The following is a 24,662-nucleotide window of genomic DNA, read 5'->3' as shown; positions in this document are numbered from 1 at the left end:
CTGTCCCTTCCAAGAGGAACAACGATGCATACACCAAACAGTGTATTGCTCCTTCCCTCCACAGTGACTCCTGCCTTAATACATCTTCTGCAAAAGTCCTCCTAATTATCTGCCATGCCAGGACCACCACACTATCATATCATGCAGAATTCAGCCCTTTTATCATCATCAGATCTGATAATTTCTTTATTTAGCAGCTATGTTTGGAGATGCAAAAATCATATAACTTTACTTTCTGAAAGGTAGCAGTAGGAGATATCTCAGTGCAGAATGGATTCCATAATTAGAAAAAGCACAGGGGCCAGCTTTTTCCCCCCCTCATCAAGCTTGGGAAGCTCTAAACAATATGCAAAGGGAAAAGGGGAAAATGGTTACAGTACTGAGAAGGCTAAAATTTGAATGAGATAATAACAAACCTTTCTTGTGGAAGGAAAAGGAAATGACTGATTCTAAAAAAGCTTCTGTGATAAATCATCACCCCTGCATGAAATTCCATTCATATATGCTGCAATATCTGGTAGTAATGTTAGAGAAAAACAAAAAGGAACAAAAACTTAGCAACAAACAAGTTTATAAAGAACAGAATATAGCTTGCTGGAATTGCTGAGCTCTTTCGGTAGTTCAAACAGTAGAAGGAGATTTCAGAATCAAACAAGAGTTTCAACAGCTGTATTTGTATTACAGTCATAAAGGCATAAATGTGAAATACAGCTCTAATAAAAAATCAAAGTTTATAAAACTGGACGGTAATTTTCCACCCTTTCCAGAAGTATCTCAGAATATCCAGGGGAATAATACCTGAAAGAGAAACATTTTGTTTGTGCATTAGACTACAACACATGTTCTGTGCTAAGTAATGAAACATTATTCGTATTTCTGTTGATCAGGAAAAAATCCTAGCATTAAACACTGGTCAAAGAATTCTACGGTTATTCCCCTACAATGTTTTAAGAGCCTGTTTTTCAGCTTACATTATCATTTATACTTGGAAGTCAGGTTTTCAAAAATATGTCTAGCTTCTTTTAGGGCATGTAGGTAAGTGGCTAGTTTTTAGATAGGTTCAGCAGCCATAAGCATTGTCTTTACTGAGAAATGTAGATGTTAACTTCTTTTGAAATTATGGCCTTTAATAAAAAAGCATGAGTTTACACAGAACCATAGGCTGCCAGACGACAATAGTCTACTGCTGTTCATCAAACATAAGCACACACCCCAAAGCTAATGTGAAGTCTACATCAATGTGAGAGACATTGATTCTGGAACAAAAAAATTTATCACAATGACCTTCTGTCTCTAATGCCAACTCAAGGATGGAGATTATCCAAAAGGTTTTCATTAGAGTAGGACTCTATGGTGCCATTATTGTCCTGCTGTCATTCAGTTGGTTTTCCACAATGGACCAACTACATGCTTCCAATATGCAAGCATCACCAAAGCTGCATTTAGTTCTTGTTTACCAGGTTAAGAGTATCTGAAATTTATTACTGTGTTATTCTAAAAACATACATCTCAGTACATTTCTGGTTTTGCAGGCATGTAAATTGTCATCTCTGAGCCCTGGAAGCTTTAACTATAAAGAGCGAGGAACACACTTCCATGTAATGCATGCCTAAAATGTATTCAAGTAGAAATCCCCAATGTTTTCACACTGAAGGAAGATAATTTACCTCATTGATTTTCATTTTCTGGATGATTTCTGCATAATGTAACTCTTTTTAAAACTCATATTAGTTCTCTGATTGTAAAGCTAACTTTTCAATGCATGATTATATTCAGTCTGCAAACAGCCTAAAATAACAGGACTCCAGGACAAACCCAGAGCTGGAGTCTATTATAGCAGCTGTGCCTCAGACAGCACAACCAACATCAGGCAGTAGCACAAAGAGGCAAGCTGGAGATGCTCGAAGGGGCCCTTTTCTTTATTACATCCCAGCCTACATAAGTAACCTTGTTTCATTTACACAGAAAAAAAATAGCTGTAACAAAGAAACATTAATTATATCCAGAAAAGTGTAAGCAAATGTCCTCCTTCCCTCTGAAGTATTAGTATTTGTAGCTGCAGAATAAAGTTTCTTTATGATTTTGCTTTACCCATTTGACAGCCACTGGCTTTCCCTTGTGGAGATAAACAGGGTTCATTTTGCGTGACTTAGTTTGTAGCTACTATTAGCTGAAGAACTCTGTTGCTATAATTAAAATTGATGATGCAGATTTTCAGAGCCTGTAGAGGGAGTACACGAGTACAGCATCCTTTTGATGTGTTGATGGAGTGAAGGACTGGTAAATGGATATCTAGAATCTAGGAGGGCATTTCTCTCATTATTACAATTTAGGATGGTGACATTTTGACTGTAAGCTATTTAATAGTGTTTCTGTATTCATTAAGGGCAAAGTTCAACTTGGTGCAGACAGCTGGTGTATGGTCCTTTTATATAACACTTAAGCCTCATGATGAGGCTGGGGGAGGAAGGGCAGCTGTGGGCAGAGCAACTGTGCAGGAGAGCCTCTGGACCCTCTGTACATCAGAGGAAGTTTCAAAGGAGCCTCTGAATACACTAGTGCAGACAGGCTCTTAGGGAAGTCAAGGATGCAAGCAAAGACTCACCAATACCTGTAAGTCTGGAGCCTGCATAATCCATAAATAAGTTACCAAGATAAACTAAACTTCCCACAGACATTCATTAATATGAGAGTGGTTGTGCTGAAATCTCGGAGTTTGTCTGGGTAGTGCAGGACTGACTTTTCTCCCCCAGTTTCCTGCGAGAGCCTGATTATTTGGCTTTTGTTTACAGACAAAGAAATTTGATCCCAAAAACAATCAGAAAAGAGAAAGTGTTCAAAAGTATGTGTCTAACAGTTGTATTACCACTGGGGCAGTTAACCAAATGTTATGCTGTTTTATTAAAAACTAAATTCATGTAGAAATTAACTTACTATTTTAAATCCTTGCTTTGTGTTGTTCCTGTGAAAAACGTCTAACAATGTTATAAGTATGATTTTTTTAAATTTCATTTTCCCTACCTTACTATTTCCTCTGGATAGCAATTGTTAATAGTGTTGATATATTCCTGAAGAAGTGACCCAGGTTCTGCTTTTATTTCTTGAACCTTTTTAAGTCCACCAGTTGTTACAAAGAGACGACGTGCTTTACTGTCATGTGGTAACACCTACACACAGAAAAGTACATTAAAAAAAAGAACATTTTCTTTTAAAGGAATCTCTGTGCTACTAGGCTCAAATATCATTTATCTGTTTTTAATCCAGAGGACAGATAAAATAGAACACCTCAGAGGTACAACATCTGTAATGACTACTGTATTTTAACACCCAGTTGTACAGGAAAAAAAAAATCATAAACCAGGCCTTTATGGTTATAACATAATTTAACATGTACTTTAATACATAACATATATAAAAATACTGAACTGAATATTTATCTTTACATAAATAATATTTCTTGAATTATTCCTACAGAGACAATATGATTGCAAAGATTAAATAGATAATAAAACCAGAACACTAACATGGAATAAAAACAGCATCTGTTCCACTTAAACCAAGTTATTCAGGTCTTTTATGTCAATTCCCACAGTTTAATTGTAGAGCAGAATTTTATATCATTATAATGATCTAGTATAGATTAGTGCATGAAAACAACACTGAGAATTGTTGCAAGTGAACAATGCAGCCTTGAAGCATTACACGCTACTGCTAAATTCCTAGATATTAAAATCCTACAACACGGTCTGTAGCCATGGAAGCCTTTTACAAATACACACACAAACACACAAAGCAAAAATGTGAAGTTTCTGCAGCCAAAGGGGATGAGAAGCAGAAATGATCAGACAATACATTCTGCACTCCCTGAGTGATGCCAATATGCAGCTCTGTCCAGAGGATGGAAGGGAGGGAGGGAAAGAGGGAGGGAGGGAGGGAGGTGGGGGCTGGGCCAGGCAAGGGAGAATGACAGCATGTAGTCCATAGGCCCACGGGGCTGCAAAAAATATTAAAAAAAAAAAAGAAAAAAAAAAGGAAAAAAGAGAGAGAGATAATACAAGATGTCAGCTGCATCTACAACAAAACCAGATGGGTTTAAAACCAACTCTGATAGTTACATACTATGGGGGCAAAAGCATTTTGTAAGCCTTCACACTGGTCAGACAAATCAAGCCATGAATTTGCCTGTATCTCACTGTAAAACAAGAGCCTTGAAGGAGGAAGGGATTGCCTAAAAGGATGAAGGGAAAAGAAGGATGAGATTTCTGCCATGCGTATAGGCAAACTGCCTTCATTTCTCTGGTCCCTCTAGGCTGTACAAAATCAACAGACAGGTAAAGAAAAAACAGGGGAGCAGAGAGACTTCTCCCTATTATATGCTCCATAGAAGTGTCAGGCACAACTGTGATTGTTTTGTTGTGGGAACTGAAAAGACGTCCGTTTCCACATATCTCCCACAAGAACTGCCAAGAAGGAACTAGCAAGGAGACAGGATACGGCCCTTTCCCTGCCTTCCTCCTCCCCAATGTGACTCCCAGGCTGGATAAGACAGCAGAAAACTCTCTTGGAAGAGGCCCTAAAGACAGACAGGACCTCTGAGATACAGTCCCTTCCCCCAGTCCAAACTGAGACGGTACAGAATTGCACACACCCTGAGAAGGATAATGCTAAAATGACACAGTCCAGCACCAAAAACTCATAGCATCTCACTCTGAAGCACAGCTCAGAAATAAGGCTTTTACTGTGCTATAAATAAGCCAACAGAAGTAATACACCACAGATCTAAGAATAGGAAATTCCCAAGCTATGGTACAGGAGAGAAAAATGCTTTTACTGCAGAGAACTTAATTTTAAATGTATACTTCAGAAGAGCAAATGCCAGACAAGTATAGTTTGTTTAATACAATGTAGGAGAAGAAAAACGAAACAAAACAAAACATCAGCTGATATAAAGGGCACAAAACCACTTCAACAGCAAACAACATTCAAATCTATACACTGGGTAACCAATTACTATGCACTCAGCTCATTAATAGCTCCACTCAGCACACAGAAGCAAAAGGCACTGGATTCTAAGCAAATCTCCAATCTTTGTACAGAATTAGCAAGAAGACAGAACAAACCTAGAGTGTGGTAATGTAATCAGGAATCTGCACTACAAACAGTGGTGCTTCCAGATCTGCGATAATCAGAACTGAATATCAAGAGTATTTTACTTGGCCACTTCCAGAAAGAACATCTCACCAAGAAAGCCTGGTACACCCTGCTAACAGATTACACTGCAGAGTATTGCACAAAAGATAGTCTATAGTTGAGCAGGATTCCCAACAACTGGTGAACATTGCAGAGACTAGAAATTTCCTGATTAGTTAGCAATTACTTAAATAATTTGAAATATTTTTATTAAATTTTATCACTCTTCACATGCTGCACTCAAATCAACAATGTAATTAACAACAAAGTTTCAAATTTTGAGAGGGATGAGAAAAGATTTGGGATTTTTACACTTACTTAATTGAGACTGAAAATTAATGAGGATAAAAGTGGTGAAGCTTTTATACTCTAGATTATTGTAAAATACCTGACTTAAGTCACTCCTGTACAGACAGCTTGTACTTTATCTAAAACAGATGTGACTGGGATTTATGTGATACATTGGCTCAGTGAAAATATTTGCACGTGAGTTAATATTCCACTTAATCTCAAGAGGCAAGGAAGAAAAAAACCACTTTGCTTATAAGCAACTGTTTTCCCAGTCTTAGGATGAATTATGGCAGGTTCCAGATGAAACAGTATCCAGCCTTATCAGACAAAAGAACAGGATGCTCCAAACTGCTTCTGCAGGGGATGCTGGAGGATCCCGAGAAAACAACTGAGACCTTTAGAGAGACTTCATCTTTGGAAAGATAGCTTCCTTGGTAAATGGAAAACAATTAACATATTATTCATCAAACAGAGCCTTTTCTTACCTTACTAAACTGTCCAACAATATGTTTCATAATATTGGGAGGGGCATCATGCAGCAATGGGTCAAGTGCTGGAAGATACGTGCATTTCTGAAGGATGTTCTTTAAGGCTTTTTTAGTCTATTGAAATGCAAAATAAAATTCCTCTACTAAGACATCAATGAAAACAACAAGAATTCATGTTATATATCACTGAAGTCTGATCAAAAAAGCAAATTAATCAGAATTCTCAAAGAGCATTTTCTGAATAAAAACTATTATATCTATCAGGTCACTTAATGAAGAATCAATTTTCTACTTAGATTTATTTAACCTCAAAACCTACAGTACATCACATTCTTATGTTATCTATGGTCAAAGTAATGGCAATTTTCCTTTGACTACAATGGAAGCTGGAGTAGGCCCTTTAAGTAAACTGAAGTACTGTAATATAATAAGAAAGCTAAATCAAGACACATTTTAAAAGACTGTATTTTAGAAGTGGCTTACTAGGAGAGTCTGCTGGTCTGGGATAGCAAAGTGCACTACCGTCCAGGCAGGGAGGGAAAGAGAGTGAAACAGTTGTACATCAGTGCTTAGTTTCTGAAAAGACTCAGCGCTGACTGCTACAAGCAGTAATGACCTTCTTGGGTAGGATTATAGGTACAGCTAATTTGTCCTTGATATTTTGGTGACTACTGAAAATGACTATACAAAAGTTATTTTACAGATCTGGAACATTATACTTCAGTGGAATGTACAGAAGCATAGTACAACATGGGAGGCCATATCTTGTCATATTATACTCTTCAGTTGGTTCACTTACTGTAGCTCAAAAATACACTTTACCAAGCTGCAACTCTACTGGCTCCCACACAAGGAAGGCCCTAAACATGAACAGTTGCATGTTTTCAAGAGCAGAGCTTTGAGTATTTGTTACAGTTTTATTATAACAATAAAAATGTAAGCAAATCTACTACAAGGACTATAATGTTTTGTACAACAGCTTATACTTAAAAAAAAGTAGATAATTAGAAATTAGTCACTCACAAGAAATCATAGTATTTATGGGTGTATGCAACTCTGATCTAAACTGGGAAGAAAATGAGGGACTAGACTGCTGTGGCTGTACCATATGATTTGGTATGCGCCATATGCACACCCGTTAGGACCAGCCAGTCCTAATAAATGACACACAGCCTTTGGACACCCTACACCCAGGAAGTCTGTGACTCGATGAACATCAATCAAAGCACATACCATTTAGTAGCTTCTAAGCACTTATACCTGCTGATTACAATAAATATCTCATACTGCAGATACTACAAATATACTTGCTTTCATTTGAAGATCTTCTGAACTGCGTGTGTCCATATACATAGCAAGCAGTATGGGTAGCACATTTGCTACTGCAACAGCACGTGCATGCTCAGGAGTATGTCTTCCAACCTGTCCCAAGGCCCAGGCAGCTGCTGCCTTAATATGATCTTCATGTTCTTCTATCAAGCAGGCACACAGTGGTGGTATTCCCTGTAGCATTAATCAAAAGCACAACCTTTACAAATCTATACCAGGGAAGGACAACTTGAAACTGATACAGATTGTTAGAAAATGTTTCTCTATTTACACTCTTCTAAAATAATGCTAGCATGCTAGCAGTGTCATATTTTTACAACATCATGACTAGCAAGAATTTTGAATAAATCTTAATAAGTCTAGTTAAAGAAAGAGAGAAACAGATTCAATGTTCTAAGTCAGAAGGCAGTTTGAGATCACACAAATTTAAGGGATAAAAGGAATACATGACACAATTCAGGGTGTACTAAGAGTAAAGGCTTCAGTTTTGTCAGACTGAAAATAAAAGAATTTGACTGTTTATGAATTTATGAAAGCATTTAAGACCAGAAGGGCTCAATCATTGAGTCTTTTCCTTTTTTATCCACAGCACTAAATTTCAACTCATCAACCTCTCCTTGAGTCCAGTAGTTCATGTTTGACTCATCCAATCACTTCCAGAAAGGTTTCAACTCTTGATTTGAAGACATCAAGAGATGGAGAATACCTCACTCACATCCAGCTGTTACTGAAGTTCTTCTAGTTCAGGGTCACAGTCTCTCTCTCTTCTCCACAGGATTATGGAGCTACTTAGTAGCTGGTATTTTATGCCAGGATACTTCAACAGGAATCATTTCATGCTACTTTAGGTAAGGCAAGGCTACTAAACCTCTAACTAGAAAACCTTTTTCTCCATCCCATGGATCATTTTTTAGTCTTTTCTGCACACTCTTCGGGTTTTTTTCAATAACCTTTTCAAATACAGACAACAGAACTATATGCACTAGTACTACAGATAGATTAACTTCTCTTTTCCAATAATGCTTCATCTTCCACTCTTTAATACCACAAAGGACTGAATTGTCTTTTTTTTTTTTGCCACTGCACTACAGCAGAAGACCACAATGAAGTGTTTGTCCAGTATGACCCCAAAAATCATTTTTCAAAATTCATCCTTTCCAGGATACAGTACTGTGGAATGGAGCTATCACTTTGCATTATAACATCGTAGATGCGTAACTGCCAGTTTACCAAGCCATGTCCTCAGCACTATGTACTGTTCCACAAGCTTAGTTTCCCCTGAGGCATTTTTTTCTTAAATGGGTTTTGGGTTTATTTGGGTTTCTTTTGTGGATCATTCATTAAAATATTTAATTTCATGAGAGATTGCACAGATCCCTACAAAATCTCTCACTGTGCTCCCATTCAGTTATGGGAGCAACCATTACAACTCTTCAAAAATTTATCACTTAGGTGCTTCCTCATGAACTTAATCCTGGATTCATCCCACTTAATGTCAAGCACTCAACAGCAGGAGCATGTTTGCTCTAGGCATCCCTGAAAGTGGAGAGACAGAGACACATCCAGAGAAGAAAGGCTTCCAGAGAGGGCAAGGAAAAAGCGTCTATTTCTTTGTGAAGAATAAATTCTAAATGCAGAAGAGCATTTTTTTGATCACTCCTACCTTCCCTGCACACTTATTGATGTTATGTTGTAGCAATTCCCATTTTTAACTTGCATTCCTACTAGAAGACATTTCTGTTCCTCTGTTTTTATTGTTCTGTTGTTTCTACTCATACAGTATATTTTAAGTGACTGACATAGTGTGAAAATGGGCCAACAATGCTCAGTGAAATTAATTCCTTCCTCCTGTCATTAGTTAGCATTATTCACATCAGAATATTATGTCAGGCACTAATTTCACCTATTGCGAATATTGCAAATTCTCTCCCTTCTGTATCATCGCCCAGCAGAATTTATTTAAACCTGGAAATGTACAGCTTATCTCATTTGAAATGTCAGTTGCACAACTGAATCAAACCATACTACATTAGAAACTGAGGTCTTTTCAAGTCTGAAGATTTCTGTTGCAAGACTACTCTAGTGGTACTAGCAGAGTCATGCTAGTGCAATTAAGAATGTGCCATTAAACATTCTTGTTTCAAAAAGGGTTTTGATGTAGCCACAAATATTCATTTTAAGAGAAAACAGACCATAGAAATTCACTGACTTATTTTCTGTACCCGTGCAACTGCAACACAGAAGAATCATGTACTGTAATACAAATGGATGTTCACAAACTAATCCAGGACATTTTATAAAAGGTTCAACTTCATAATGACACACTTTGATCAGGTTACCACATAATTTCAGCCACAGCAACCAACAATATTAGGAGAAAGTGCATTAGTCAACAGCAAGTATATAATTCTGTCACATAACACATGCTCTGCCTATGTTAATTTGTATCTCTTTCTCAGAATACCACTGAAGAACTATAGGAAGACAACAAAGTGATAGCTAACCTTGGAGACAATCACTGCCATTGACAGGTTCTCCGAATGAGCTGCTACGTAACCAAGCATCATGATGCCAGGCAGTCTGACAGTCCCTCTGCAGCTGCCAATACAATCAATCACAGCAGCAACTCCACCTGAATTTACTATAAGCTGTGAAAGCTGAAAAGATAAATGGAAGAGATTAGATACTGTGAAGTATCAACAGGCATAAAGCATTACATTAGAAAAGTCTTTAAATGTATTGCTCCTGATTTACAAAATAAAGCTAGAATAAGAGTGATGTGTCATACAGACTATTGGGCACTAAGTGCAGCATGAAGTTCTCAGGAATGAAGCTGTTTAGCTACTCTGTTTTTGATTGACTTTACTGCAAGGAAATCAGAACTCTCAATTCTTGATGCTGTATAGGATCAAGATGCTCTGAATTCTTGATGTTATATGTGAATGACATGTTCTCAACTCTGTTAGTATACACCAAAGAATCATACAAATGACAGCCTAATACATGAATGCCCTTGAAGATGCACTTACTGAGCCAGATATTCTTTCACACAAGTGCCCATTCATTCCTAAGCCAACATCCTATGTTCTGCGCAGGGACAGAGGGAAAGGCCCACTCCTTCTCTCACCTGCGTTCTAGATAACCTCTGCAGCATAAAAGTTTTTGTGGATCCCCCAACTGAGGCAAGAAGCCAAAGACAACTGTCATGGATGCGCAAAACCGACTTGGACTACGCCATTCTGCCATGTTAGAGTATTCTGAGGGAGTTGCCCAGGGAACACACTGGATAGGCAACGGAGTTTGCCCCAGAATGCCAAATTATATAGCCTTGCTTATAAATGATAATCATGTCCACGGTCTATGATGCTTGCTGTGTGTATCAAGCGATGCAACATGTTTCTTTCCAAAAGGTATCACTTCTCACATCACTTGAGGGACAGCAGTAGTGTATGTATGATATCAACAATGCATAGAAATTAAAATAATTTCATATTATGATTATTTTCTTCTATCTTGTTAGGTATATCATATTTTTCCCAAAGATTCCAGAGCAAAAGAAACACATTCTTAAAAGTCAAAATCAAATGAACAAAACTGAACCATGTGGGTTTCTAATCCAGTGGATTTATATAAACATAAAATCCACTGTTGCCTTAGAGCCTTTAAAAGGGGATTGTTTTTTTCATGAAACAGCTAGGTGAAATTTAAAGTTATTACTTAGGAAAAACTATTCACATAATTGTGAACTGCAGCCAGTGATGACAAAGTCCTACGTCTGGGCACAGCCATGTACACAGAGCTCCTGCACAGACACACTCCCTGGTGCTGTGACCCTCAGGCCCTGCTGCAAGTCCCCCAGATCCTGACCTTCACATGAATTTTACTGCATATGCAGATAGAGAGCTGAGATCCAAAAGCCACAACACTCACATGACTGACACAGCCAACTCCTCTAGAAATATCATTTGCCAATCTGTCTCTGCTGCAACATGTGTTGCTTGAATAGAGTTGCTCAGAGATGGGCAAAGATCACTGTCACTCTGAAGTCGAATGTGGATTGCGACTTCCCACTGGGAGTCACCAAGATACTTCCTATAGCTCCTTTGGAGAGCTGCTGGAATGGCCAATTCCCCTTGCATGGAGGATCCTGTGCTAGCAGCTCTTCTGACTTTACCTGCAGTCTTGTGTGTTTGGCCTCTGGCTTCCAACTCTAGTGCCCCCCTTTCATAATGATAATTCCTTCACTTTTTTGAGAAAGTGAAGTTGCATTGCTCGTGAGGTGCAGAGAGAAAGCAAGAAATGTGACAAGACTGCAACCTTTAATGACCAGCAGCTTAAAGACTAGCAGGCTGAAGAAACAGCACAATATTCATGTTTAAACACTTCTCAATTGTTAAGCTAGTATCATGATGTTGAAATGGCTGCGCTCAGCATTAGTGTGTTCCAGAAATACATTGCTTGTATTTCATTCCAGTCATATTTAGAGCCTTTTAATTATCTTTGTGGTCTGACAGATTAACATAGTTATAATTATTTGGTTTTCCTATTTATTTTGTATTGACTTGGCCAAACATCCCCACCTTCCTATATCAATTATTGGCAAAAACACTGCAAATGCTGAGACTCGAATTACAAACTCAAGCTAACAAAAGAAACTACCGTCAGTTTAATGATAACTAAGAGAACTTTTGACCTTCATTGTCATTGGAAAAATAATTAAAATGTGATCCCAGCACCCCAGAAGATTTTTTTAAAAGACCCACACCATCTATTATTGTTATAGGATGATCTTGTCATTTATTAGCTGGTATCACGGCTTCTGTGAGGCTTTTCTCATGATATTTTTAATATCTAGGACTGACAATACTGTCAGCCTAAAACTCGCTCTCTGTGCAGATATCTTATGGAATGAAGTAGCTAGGTATACATTATAAGATTTCCAGTTTCCTAACCCAAGTCATATTCAATACACATCTCATAATATCAGCAAGCATTTCCATATTTTTCCAATGAACGTGCCAAACAGCTATTTGCCCTCCCTTTCAAAAAGCAAATGACAGAATAATCCCGTATTTTATTTAAAGTGTAAAATCTAATGATATGACCTTGTGTTTGCATTTTCAAGGTTTTACCTCAGGCGTATGCTTTGCTATCTCTCTAATTAAAGTTGCACCATTTTTCTTGACATATTCATCTGAGTCCTTCAGGCATGTGAGCACAACTGGGAAAATTTCTGCTTCAACCACCAACTCTGCAAGATCCACTGAATGCTTTGCTATTTGGCTTAGAGCTGACAGCACCTGACGCTAGTAAATAAAAATTGTTATAAAATCAATAGTATACAAACATCCCACAACATACACTCCTCCTGCACACAAAAATCTATTGCATCAAGGAAAACAAAGCAGGATAGGGAAAACAATTACAGCTATTTTACAATTCACTGAGTCAATTCATGCACGCATATAATGGCACAGAACATTTGCTGGTTCCTGAATAAAACTTTCTCCTTTGTTTTATACCATTCAAGCTTGCTATGTATTAAAAAGGAAAAAATATATATACCATTTAAAACTGTAATTTAAAATTTAGTGAAATCTATAGAAAGTATCTTTATTTGCATAAGTTTGGTCTCTCAGACCTTATACTGAAGAATTTTTATCTGTTTGTTTGAAGTAGCATTTTTATGTTGTCTTCTGTTTCTGTTAGAGTAAGACAGAAAAATTATATTAAGAAACAATTTTTTGTCAATTAAACTCTAGTGATTAAACCTTCAGCTAAACAACAGCTATTCACATCAGATAGTACATTCTCAAATACAATAATACGTTTAATATTAACTGGTTTCTAATATAATCTTAAGTAGGAAAAACCTTTTTTGTAACTGAATTGTGCAAATTTTATCTATTAAAAATATCTGTTGCATTCTTCATATACTATATAATTCTAAAAAAAAAAAAAAATCATACTATTCACTTTAAAGATTGGTTTAGCTGTTCCGCACAGAGCAGCATTTTTTATCCAGCCGCTAAATCTGTGAATATGTTCAGAACTCTTTGTCACTAACTATGTAGTTATATTTTGTTAATGCCCAAAACAAGAGTTTCCTAAATAAATATGCATATCAGTGACTTTGATTCAATATCAAGTAATGACTGGTATAATGGAGATTAAAAAAAAAAATTTTTAAATGTACCTTCAGTTTAGCATCAGGGTTCAGGATCATCTGAGCTAAGTGAGCGATAGCTCCTGCATCCACTACTGTCTGTGCTAACTCTGGAGAATGCTTTGAAATATCACTGAGAGTTGAAGCAGCAATCCTTTTCAAAGCAATTTCTGGCTCCTGGATACAGAGCACTAAAAGAGGAACAGCTCCTGCATCCACCACAGCTTGTGACAGTTCTGTAGGTCCAAGGAAAGTAATTAAGTGAGTATGGGTGACTGACCCTTGTGCAAGCCATTTTTCACCCTGACAGATACAGCAAAGGAAAAAGGGGAGGGTGTAGTTCACTGTCTCGACATCTGCATTTCAAATCAGCCCTCCTGGTTTCATAAACCGTGTGGACCAATCCACAACTGAAAAGAATGCAGGTCAATAGATGGACCCCCATTTACATGCACACATTTGAGGTAGATTAGGCTGAAATGGTTTGTTATTCTGTTTTCTTTTTCTTTTTTTAAAGTAAGCAGATGTCAGCTGTTTAAACCCTGGCTATTCTACACTGATCAATAGGAAAGCATTTTATGCATGGCTAACAACAACACAGAAAGCCAAAGTACCAAAATTTTACCAACCACCTAATTAGAGAGCATTTTACCCGCTTTAAATGATAAGCAGATATTAGCATAGATCAAATGCCAAAAACAGAAATACAAAAAACATACATAAAAGATTTATCTTGCATAAAAGATTGGAAAAATGGAACTTGCTGATCAAAACTAGGTTTTGCTACCATACATGGGACAAGACAGAATTTATACTTTAATGACATGAAAATGTTATCATACACAATTACACAAATGAGAAATATCATCAGTGTGATATTGTGTGTCTGAGATTAGTACAATATCCTTAACTAACTGCACCTTAAATAAAAAAGAAAAAAAATCTGAGCATATGATTAGCTGACATGGACAAAAATTACACTATTAGAAATTCATTAGCTCTCTCCGTGTATGCAGCATTAATCACAGTCCTAACATAAGAATTACTGGATATCAGAAGCAAAATTTATACTATAACCAAGCTGTGCTATTTTAAAATAGTGTTGAAAAAGTGGTAAAAATAATGGGGGATTCAATAATCTATTACGTTCTTAGTACAGTTTTGCTACACCTTATTATGCATATCCATTATTATCTTTAACATTTATCTTGACTTACAGTACCATGGCAACATATGGCTGTTGTATTTCAAGACTTTAACTTAGCTTTTGATTTATAGTCCATCCATAAAGAGATGTTCATACTAAGAAAAATATAGCATACTTCATTAAATATACATAGACTAATACAGTTTTTCATGAAATCTGTAAGTCATGTCATCATTACATTGTTAATATCCAAATAATGTTCCTGACCAGATTTGTTTTCAATTAGTGAGTTATAGCCACACACTCCAATACATGTGATAAGTCAAATATTTACACTGTATGTTACTTTATGATACAATATTTTAAAGAAAGTATAAATATTACCTCACAAAATTATAATAAATAATGCAGTAATTTTTAAACTAATACAAAATTAACCCTTCAAGGTTCACTTTTCAAATAACTATTTCACTGAAAATGTAGAGTATGCATCCTCCAAATACACAAAAATCGTAAGATTTCAACAAAACCCAAATGCTGTATCTTCAGTTTTACAAATTTGAAATGAAATGTACCTGAAACGTATCTGAAAACAAACTTGAAAACTAGCTAATCAATATAAGTGGTATAAGCTACATTCAGCTTTTAATGGAAAAAGCCATACCTGATTTCTTCAATTTGTATTTTGATGCTGTACACTGACCAAGTGGAATACATCATGAACCCAACAGTCCAGATTAACCCATTCGACTGTGCCTCAGAAGCAACATCAGAGCAACCAACTCCATTGCCTACAGTCTGCCAGGAGATGCTAATATCAGGAAAATCATGTCAAGAGGGACAGGATACTACCAGGAGAATGGGTTTCTTTGATGCCTTATGAGCTGAAATCATGAAGTTGAGGTAGGGAGACAAAGAGCAATACTTTAAGGTCACAGCTATGACAAGGCATGCAAAAGTAACCATAAAAGTTATTTTAAAAGAGCAAACTAAATCTGATTCAATTTAGATCAGCTCTTGCTGTTAGAAGTCTGATATAATTTAAATACTGATGGTTACTGTTGGTCATGGTTAATTAAATGGTTGTTCTTCCAGTGGTGTTTATAAGGTTCATGGCTAATAACTTACCACATGGAGGGCTGGACCATGTGTCAAAAGACAGACAAGCAGTAAACAGACTGTCGGAGAAACAGGAAAGCTGAGGCAGGGACAAAAGAAAATATAGCTCTTCCCATCACATTCCCCTGCAAACTCAGCCCAAAACTAAGATTCTAAGTATTAATGAATGATTCTATAATAACTGTCATTCGTTTTTCTCAAAAGGAGGCTCAATTAATCTTCCCACTTGGTAGAACATCTTTAATTCAGACTCTACACCAAAGGATTCACGAAACTTTGCTATTCAATTACAAAACACAGACAGAGGTCAAAAAAAAATGAAGGCTGAGAAAGAGTTAAAGGAGAAAATACAGTTGTCAAGAAGAAATTTTTAAAAACAAATATTTGGTCAAAGAAAGTAAAAGAGCCGGAAGAAATTACTAAAATACTTTTTCTGAGCAGTATGCCAAGACTGCATTGTAAGAGCAAAGACAAGACCAATAGCTGAAGAGGAGAAAGACAGCGGAGAAAAACTAATTTATGAACCTCATTTAATTCCACAGAAAGTTATGAAAACCCTGGGCTTTGAACTTCAGTTCGGGGTACAGCTCAAGGAACCTGTCCAACTACATGATGATAAAGTAGGACTTCTCCCTATGTGAGTGAAAGTAGGAAATGTTATTCTACATATGCTCAGAGACAAGAGAACTAAGACTCAAAACCCACCATAAATTACTTGCTTTTGTCCAGAACAATATGAGGAAGATTTTAGCAAATGGAGATACTGCAGACACGAAGACAGACTGACATGGAAGTAGAAGAAAGACTGATAAAGAAAGACTTCAGAGTTTAAGATGTCACCAGTTCAACTAGAAATTGTACTAGAGTTGTACTGATTTGTCTCAATACAAAAGTCCTCATCAGGGACTAAGAAATTAATTCAAAGTAAGTTGAGGCCTAGTCATGAGTTTATGTGATCAGGAAGAGTGGAAAGTGAACAAAGAGGAGTCAATAAGATCCTGACTATATACCCACTGAAATCAATGGGAAGTCTTAACAGGATTCATCTAAACTGGTTTAAGGTGCTACCAAAAAAAATCCATACTAACTTTAACATGTTGGCAATAATAGCATGGATAAAAAGAAGATTAGGGAGAAAAGATGAAGGTGAGAAAGTGAATGTGCAAATAGTCTCCAGAGAAGAAAAATCAGCTCTGAACAAATGCTATATTCACATAGTGAAGCAGCAGCAAAACCTTCTTTGCTTGGAAGCAAATGCAAGTTTCAGTCCAGACCAAGGTTCTCAAACAGACCCTGCTGTGGTGGCAGGTGTATCCACAGGAAACAACAGGTTTTGACCAAAACAGCCACGAATACTGTATTTTTCTGAGGACCGTGTGATCATGTAATGGCCACACAGGAAGACTCTAATCCCTACAAGTAGTCCAAAGGCTGCACTTCAAAATCACAGCTTTATGCAGACCGCTACAACCACAGTGCTAAAGTTTCCACTGGAACCAGTGGAAAAACCTTTTATCAGGAGAAGGATGGAGGTAATTAATTACGGGGCAAGCTTAGATCTTGGAATAAGACAAAGTTACTGCTAAACTCAAATCACCGAAGAGCTGAGCAACCTTGGTCTAACGTTGTAGCTGACCCTGCTTTGAGCAGGAAGCTGGACTAGAGACCTCCCGAGGTTCCTTCCAAGCTGCGCTATCCTATGATCCTAAGACTACCACTGTATGACAGAAAATGAGCATAACTCCACTCTCAGCAATATGCTTGAGTATAGCGTTTTTTATTCTTGTTTTCCTACCAATTTTCAATATGCTGAAGCAGGTAAGAGATGATTAATACATTACACCTTTTATGTAGGCAAAGCAAATGGAAAGCTAAGTTATTTGCATATCTCAAACATAAGAATTTTGCATTTTAAAAGTAACTGAATATGGTATAAGTAAAAATTTACAAAATACTTTTCATGGACCTGATGGTATCTTGATGGTATTTGAAACACTTTACACTTCTTTTCAAACACAAATAGTAGAACTAATGAATGGCAAAATTACAGCACACTGATCTGTATACTTTGGACTAAGATCAGCATCTGAAATTCAGCTCAAAGGGATCTTCAAGAAAGAGCAGAACTGCAAGAGCTGTTCCTATATTTTGGAATCTGACCTGGCAAGATTTCTAGTGTTCTGAAATCCCATGAGACATCTGTCTTGACCTAAAATCTCACAGGCCTTCTGGAGACATCTGTTCACAGAAGAACTGCATTTTAAGAGATTGTTGTATGAAGACAGTAGGGAACTTGCTGACCAGAGAACGTTTTCATCAGGGGAAAAAAAAGAAGTCTTGGTTTCTCAAAATGGAAGTCTTTTCATGGGAACGTACACCGCAGTTCCTAGAGAGCAGCTTTACCAAGTCATGGATGGAATTTCTGATTAAAAGCAGAGAGACCTTCCCATTGCAAACAGTTATCACCGAATGCTGGGAGCCTTTCCTTGCATTCAGGGAGACAGAGGTTCACACTCTGCCTAAGACAGATCAGGACCTCAATCTGTCTCCCACATACACCCCAGACATATGCCCTAATTATTGAACTCTTCTTGCTGGGGCAAATAAGCCTCCCTACCCCCCAGTCTTTTCAGGAGAGAAAAAAAATCTTGTCTTAATGTTGTCCCAGTTTGGAACTGAAACAATTTTTGAAACTGAAAAACCTCTCGTGGGTGGGGGAAACCATTTCACACTCAACTCTATTTTTAGCGTTTAAGCTGCAATATGTGTCCACAGACAGTCAATGACAGGCAATCATAACTGCCAAATTTTATCAACACAAGCATGTGAGTCTAATCCAGAGTTTCTTGAACAGTAAACACCAGATGTTGATAAGAACAGGTCCATCTATCTTTGTATCCCATCTCCAACAATATTCTGTTGCAAAGGCATGCTTGTAGGAGCGTAAGAAACATACCATGCACAGAGTGATCTTTCTTCAGTATAACTCCTCCACTTTCAGTAATCATTTTAGAGACTTCCTGTGACTCTGTTACAGAGGAAGGTAAATCCCCCAAATTGGCCGAGCTGGGCAGGGGAAGAACAATTTTTTTTCAGGGTTTTTTGTTGTTGTTGGTTTTGTTTTGTTTTAACTGATTACATCTAATGATCTGTCTACATCCTGATGCTTGCAGCTTGGTAGCACTTGCAATTTCAGCCTAATTTCTGAAAATGCTGTTCTTATTGCTAGCGTGAATTGACACAAGACATGTACCCATTCACTGTCAGTGAACAAATAATTCATAATCATGGAATAAAAATTTGTACAAGGAGTTTGTTGTCTTCAATACCCCCAAATTATCTCCATCTTTGCAGACAACGCCATCACAGAGTGAACTGGATCACCCTAAAGATCAGCCAGCATTCATGCAATGAATAGCATGAAGGGTAATTGAGGTGAGTCAATATTGATTTACTGACATTACAAAACTACAGAAATGTTTATGTTAAGAGTAACACAGACACGCACTTACACTACACACATTTATACAAAGGAACACTTTCAAATGACACTTAAACAAATATCTTTCAGATGGAAGCAACAATTATTTTCCACCAAGGGTGTGATTCAGACCCAATGACCAAAAGATAAAAGATCTTTAGCACACAGAAGTGCCCCAAGAATGAATTTGTTCCCCAGAAAAAGCAGTCTGTTACGAAGGTGCTGACAACTTTGGAGTCTGTCCCAGTAAGTTAACCCTCTCTCTAAGTGGGAAGGGGAAAGCCCCCATGCCTTCCACAGTCCAGCACTCCATATCAATTAAAAAAAAAGAAAGAAGAAAATCACAAATTCAGTCTATGTACATTTTAGAGCCAAAACCAAACATAAATGCATAAGTTAATGTTGTGATCCTAAAATAATTTTAACTTTAAACAATATGAACAGAAGCCATTTCTCCCAGCCTCCCACCCATTTCAGCCAGCAGTTTCATCACTCAGTTCTTTGATTCATAGCTCTAAACTTTTACTTGAACTATATAAATAGCTGGTAAAAGAATTATCAGCCATGTGGATCAGCTTTTAAATAGGAACATGACACTGCCAGTGAGTTATACAACTGCTTGTGAGACAGCAGTGAACTGCTTGATATCGGATTCCTAGGATCTATTCCTGACTCTCGGAGAAGAGTGTGGTCTACTGGCTAATGATAATACAGTCAGTGCAATGAATTTGGCACATATATCCTGCGGGCACTGCTGTAACCTGAATGAAACTTGGTTCTGCCTAGGCTTCTCCTTTTTACTATGTATAAGAACTAATGTCAAGAAAAAAACTTTGCTCCACAGTCACAATTATATAATACATAAAGATTCTGAAATTTCTTCATGAAGGACAATAAAGCAGAGTGCCATTTCCTGGCCACAGGCCCAATGTATCTCCTCTTAGAGCACCTCCCATAATCGGGAACTGCTGGGGTCAGATATGTCAGTTTCCCACAAAAAGTAGTACAGCACTGTCAGATTGGTATAGTTAGGGTAAGTTTTTACTCCAAATTTAAAATTTTGTAACAGTAGAGAAGAAAAAGCATCTTGTTCTATTTATGAACATTACAATAATGCAATTTATTATAACTCTCACATAGCATTAAGCTGAAAGATAACACATGTGAAACCTGTTACCTGAATTGTGTCGGGCAATATACCCAAGTGCCCAAGATGCAGCTTCTTTGACTCCAGGGTCAAAATCTTCCAAGCAAATCACAAGCATTTCCAGTGCTCCACAATGAACTATTGCCTGAGCTAGCTGTGGAGAATGTTTACCAACTGCTCTTAGCACAAATGCAGCTGCTTTCTTGTAGAAACGCTATACAAATCAGAGAGAAAAAAAAAAAAGCTTTTACTAACGTTAAGTAGTTCAAAGCATAATACAGTACAGACATGCATAAATTAGACATTTTTAGTAGCAGCAATCTCATACAGATCCAAATCAGGACCACCAGACATCACACAATGAACCTACAGTCTTTCTTTGAGACAGCTCATGATCTAAAATATGCAGTAAGTGCATAAACAAACAGAAAAAATGAGAGGGCTAAGAGGATATGGGGAAAAGATAATAGTCTAGATAAGTCTGTTTGTTTAAGTGAGTAGTGAACGATAAGAGCTGCAAAAACAATAGCTCTTAACATATTTAACCAGATTACACAGGTTGTGCAGGGCAAGCTCCTAAAATAATTCTACCCATCTGTGACACTTGCAGGGTTTCACCAATTTCTAATGTATATACCTTCACAACATCTCTATGAGAAAACATTGTTTACATTTGCAAACAGGAAACAGAGGCACAGAGAACTAGATCCAACAAAAGCGTTTAGGATCTGAATCCTGGAATGCCTAAATATTGCCTAAGCCCACAGCTAAGACCCTGAAAACCCATCCCACCAAACACCCAACACTGGATGATCCTTGGTTTTGACCAGGCAGCCTGCAATTCTACTCCTGCGTGTGTCCAGGAACAGCTCACTTTCGACAGGACTAAGCAGCTTGGCACCTCTGTTATAAGTTCAAGCAAAATCCAAGCACTTCTCTCAGTTCTACCCATCTCCCTCAGTGCTGGACCAAATACATGTTTTGAACATATAGGTAACGTATGATGCTGCACATATCATGGGGTTCCACATAAATGACAGTGGTGGTTGTGGTTTCTTCTAAAAGCACAGTTAAAGTCTTCCCCCCAGAAGTCACACTTCAGTCTCCTCCTGCAGTTTCATAGCTATCATTGGGATGTGGAAAGTGAAGATTAGATTTATTCCCCTGCCTTACAGTTTCAAAATCCAGAGCCCAGTTAAAGCATTCTGGCCACAGACAACTGTGCTGGGAGAAAGACAGTTCAACTCCCTCTTGAAGCCACTGTGCAGCAATGAGTGCAAGATTCATTGGGACACAATCTACTGCTATGTCCATGTGCCCAGAGTATGCACTCCAGCCCAGCAGTTGACAGATCAGCCCTACAGACTAGCTCTAGAGGGCCCTCTCTCTGTGTGCCCGCTGGCTTTAATCTCATTCCAAGATGCTTGATTCTCCCCCCCTCTGCACAGGGAGCCTGGGCACTTCACACTGCTCAATTCCTACTGTCAAGGTACCCAAAACTTAAACAATGCAAAGCCCACATCCCTTTTGGATCAAGTCCAGAGAAACGAAGAACCACGTGAGTGCTTCTGTGCATCCTGTGAGGTGCCCAAACACCTTTGAAAGCCTGATCTAAAGCACTAAGGTATGGCAACAGAAGACTATCTGCAATGGTTCCACAGGAAGTAAAAGGGACCCAAGCCCACTCCCTGGCCCTGAAGGGAAGTGACACAGCATACCACATCCATCCACCTAAACTCCTCTTCCCTCAAAGCACAATGGCCTCATCTATACTTCTGGAAATTGTCCCCGCCTTGTGCTATCCCCACGTCCAGGCATTGCCGAGTAGTTTGATGGTTGGCATTGGCTAAAACCAGACTGGCTAAAATCAGAGAGCACGTTAACGGTTAAAGAGCACAGTCATCTTCCAGCGCTCAAACTCATGCCCTGACCCTGCTTAGTTTACCGGTACTGATATACTTCCTTATGCCAAAAATCCAGTCTTCTAAGTTAAGGCCTACAAGCAGGTACATTAAACATAATTTACAAGCAAAGCATTAAACATCATTTAGGGGGAACAGAAGTTAAGGGAAACAGTACAGACAAATGGTCAAATCCCTAGCTAATGCAAGTTACTCTAAGTTTTGCTGAACTCGAAGCTATAGTTGTTTACATCGGTCTATGTCTGTGCAAATATGGGTATGTTATTTCTGTTAAGTAATTATGCTCCTGGCAGAGAAAAACACTATTTGTTTTTATTATTCAAAACACATTTATTTACAAACAAACCGTATTCACAGGCACAGTCAGAATACACTGTAAAACTGTATTTTGCTCAGTTTAAATGACAAAACATTGATCTGGGATGTGACCCTGTAATTGTTCTCCATAAATCAGTAGAATCAGTATTTACTGTGTGCTCAAAGAACGTCTTCCTTAAATATAGATAGATGTTGATACACAAAGAGTGAGTGGAATGGAAACATATCTGGGTTGGGTCTTTTTGCCTATGGGAAGTAACAAACTGCATGCATTGCTAAACTCTGCATGAACTGGATAATGAGTTTCCTTCACTTGCCCTCAGTCACCAAGGCATAGTAGGCTTTCAATGACCTCACACTAATCTTGCTGCTGCCCCAAGTGATTCTGAATTACAGCCATCTCGATGTAACGACAGCACGGGCAGTAACATGGAAGAGATAAATCAGGGTACTCAAGCTAATTTAGCAAGGGCTTTGAGTTGTAGCAGGGGGTGGTTTCCAACTCAAAAATAAAGGATAAAGAGTTTTGTTCCCCTTCTTCCCTTAAAATAGAAATAAAATAACCAAAATGGTTATAAATTTGTCTAACTAAAACCTTAACTTTCTTTCCACACTATACCAGAATCTTGACATCAAGATTTTTCTTTTGTTGTTGTTGTTGTTTAAGATAAATTATATAGGCAATGACCAGATACACACAAAAAATATGCAATGAGTACTTACATTTATGTTTTCTTCAAAAGATTGAAAATGAAAATATATAGTTTTCCAAATCGTATTTCCATTGAAATCCTACTTCTCCTAAACCTAATAAATCAAAACTGCAACCTAAGTATGGCTGTGATATCAATGCACTTAACTCTCAGCTGTCTCTTTCTTTTTCCAGTTATTAGGAACCTTATTTGAAAGTATTTCTGTTAATCTAGGTTAGGATCACTGGAAATCAAAGCTGGAATATATGCAAAACCTGAAGAAAAATGGCAAGAAGGGAGAAAGAGAGACCACCAGATTTATTTGCATTGCAATCGTGATAACACTTTGTTGTTGGATTTTTTTGACAAATATGAAGATGAAAACTTTTCAGTGTATTTTTCTGTGTTTGATATTTCTCATGCTACAGATTTCCAAAAGGTTATGTTTGGAGATATTAAATATTTTGTTACAGAAGTTCAGGTTTTTATATGCATTTTACAAGTGTTTGGTATTACCAACAACTCCTAGTCAATTATCACTACAGCTTTCAAATTGTCTCATTTTTAAAGAGGAATCTTTTATAAAGCATCACTCAACATTTCAAAAACATAGCAGTGCCATGAATAGAATTTTTTATAGTGCACTAAAAGGTAAGATGATATTCTTAAGTCAAGCTTATTTAAAGTCAAACTTAGGCACACAGTACACATTGATCTCTCTGGAGTTCAAACATACATGCTGTCTCTGACTTTAGTACATTTATTGCTATATTAGAATAACAGCAGATAGCTGATACAGAAAGATTTCCCTTTCCCTGTGCAATAGTTTAAAAAAATTATTACTTAAGAAAACAATGATGCCTTACATTCTGCTCAGACAATGAACACACGAGCTGTGGAAGAATGTCTCCCTTCACGACTGCCTCTGCCAGGTCATCATTATAATTGGCAAGTCTCCCAAGAGCCAAAGCAGCAGTCTGTTGAATAGTTGGGACAACATCCAGCAAAAGAGGTCTCAGCAAAGACATTACACCTGAGTTACACCAGGAAGAGAAAAGCCCATTGGGTAAGCAGAAATTTTCTAAACATTTGCCTTTATGCATAAAAACCTATTAAATTACTCTTCCACGTAATAAGAACTTGTAGGAAATCCAGGTGTTCCACTGAAATGAAGCCAGCACTTGGATAGCACTGCTGATGCATAGCAATGTTTTTGCCCATTTTTCATAGGTACAAAACACTCCTGAAATATATAAAAAAAAAAGTCACACGTAGAAATAAGCTATATTCAAACATCTATAAAATACACGTGTTAAAGTATGCACAAGAAACTTCATCTGGAGGTCCTGGTGAGCTGACGTTGGCATGTCAC

The 24,662-nt window shown here is 37.6% G+C and overlaps 1 protein-coding gene across 1 annotated transcript in view; it reads right to left on the bottom strand.

The window, feature by feature from the left end:
- Positions 1-254: 254 nt before the first annotated feature.
- The window catches only part of SPAG6 (sperm associated antigen 6), a 35,811-nt gene continuing 11,403 nt past the window's right edge, over positions 255-24,662 (bottom strand). The window contains exons 3-11 of the mRNA XM_072851517.1: positions 24,157-24,323; positions 20,389-20,572; positions 13,495-13,700; positions 12,431-12,604; positions 9,803-9,955; positions 7,281-7,472; positions 5,967-6,083; positions 3,022-3,167; positions 255-798 (exon numbers count right to left, since the gene is read on the bottom strand). Coding sequence (XP_072707618.1) covers positions 732-798; positions 3,022-3,167; positions 5,967-6,083; positions 7,281-7,472; positions 9,803-9,955; positions 12,431-12,604; positions 13,495-13,700; positions 20,389-20,572; positions 24,157-24,323 — 1,406 coding nt within the window. The 3' untranslated portion in view covers positions 255-731. The remainder of the gene's footprint in view (positions 799-3,021; positions 3,168-5,966; positions 6,084-7,280; positions 7,473-9,802; positions 9,956-12,430; positions 12,605-13,494; positions 13,701-20,388; positions 20,573-24,156; positions 24,324-24,662) is intronic.

This window comes from Ciconia boyciana, chromosome 2 (assembly GCF_034638445.1).
Source record: "Ciconia boyciana chromosome 2, ASM3463844v1, whole genome shotgun sequence".
Lineage (NCBI taxonomy): Eukaryota > Metazoa > Chordata > Aves > Ciconiiformes > Ciconiidae > Ciconia > Ciconia boyciana.
This window is presented reverse-complemented; position numbering and strand designations above follow the sequence as displayed.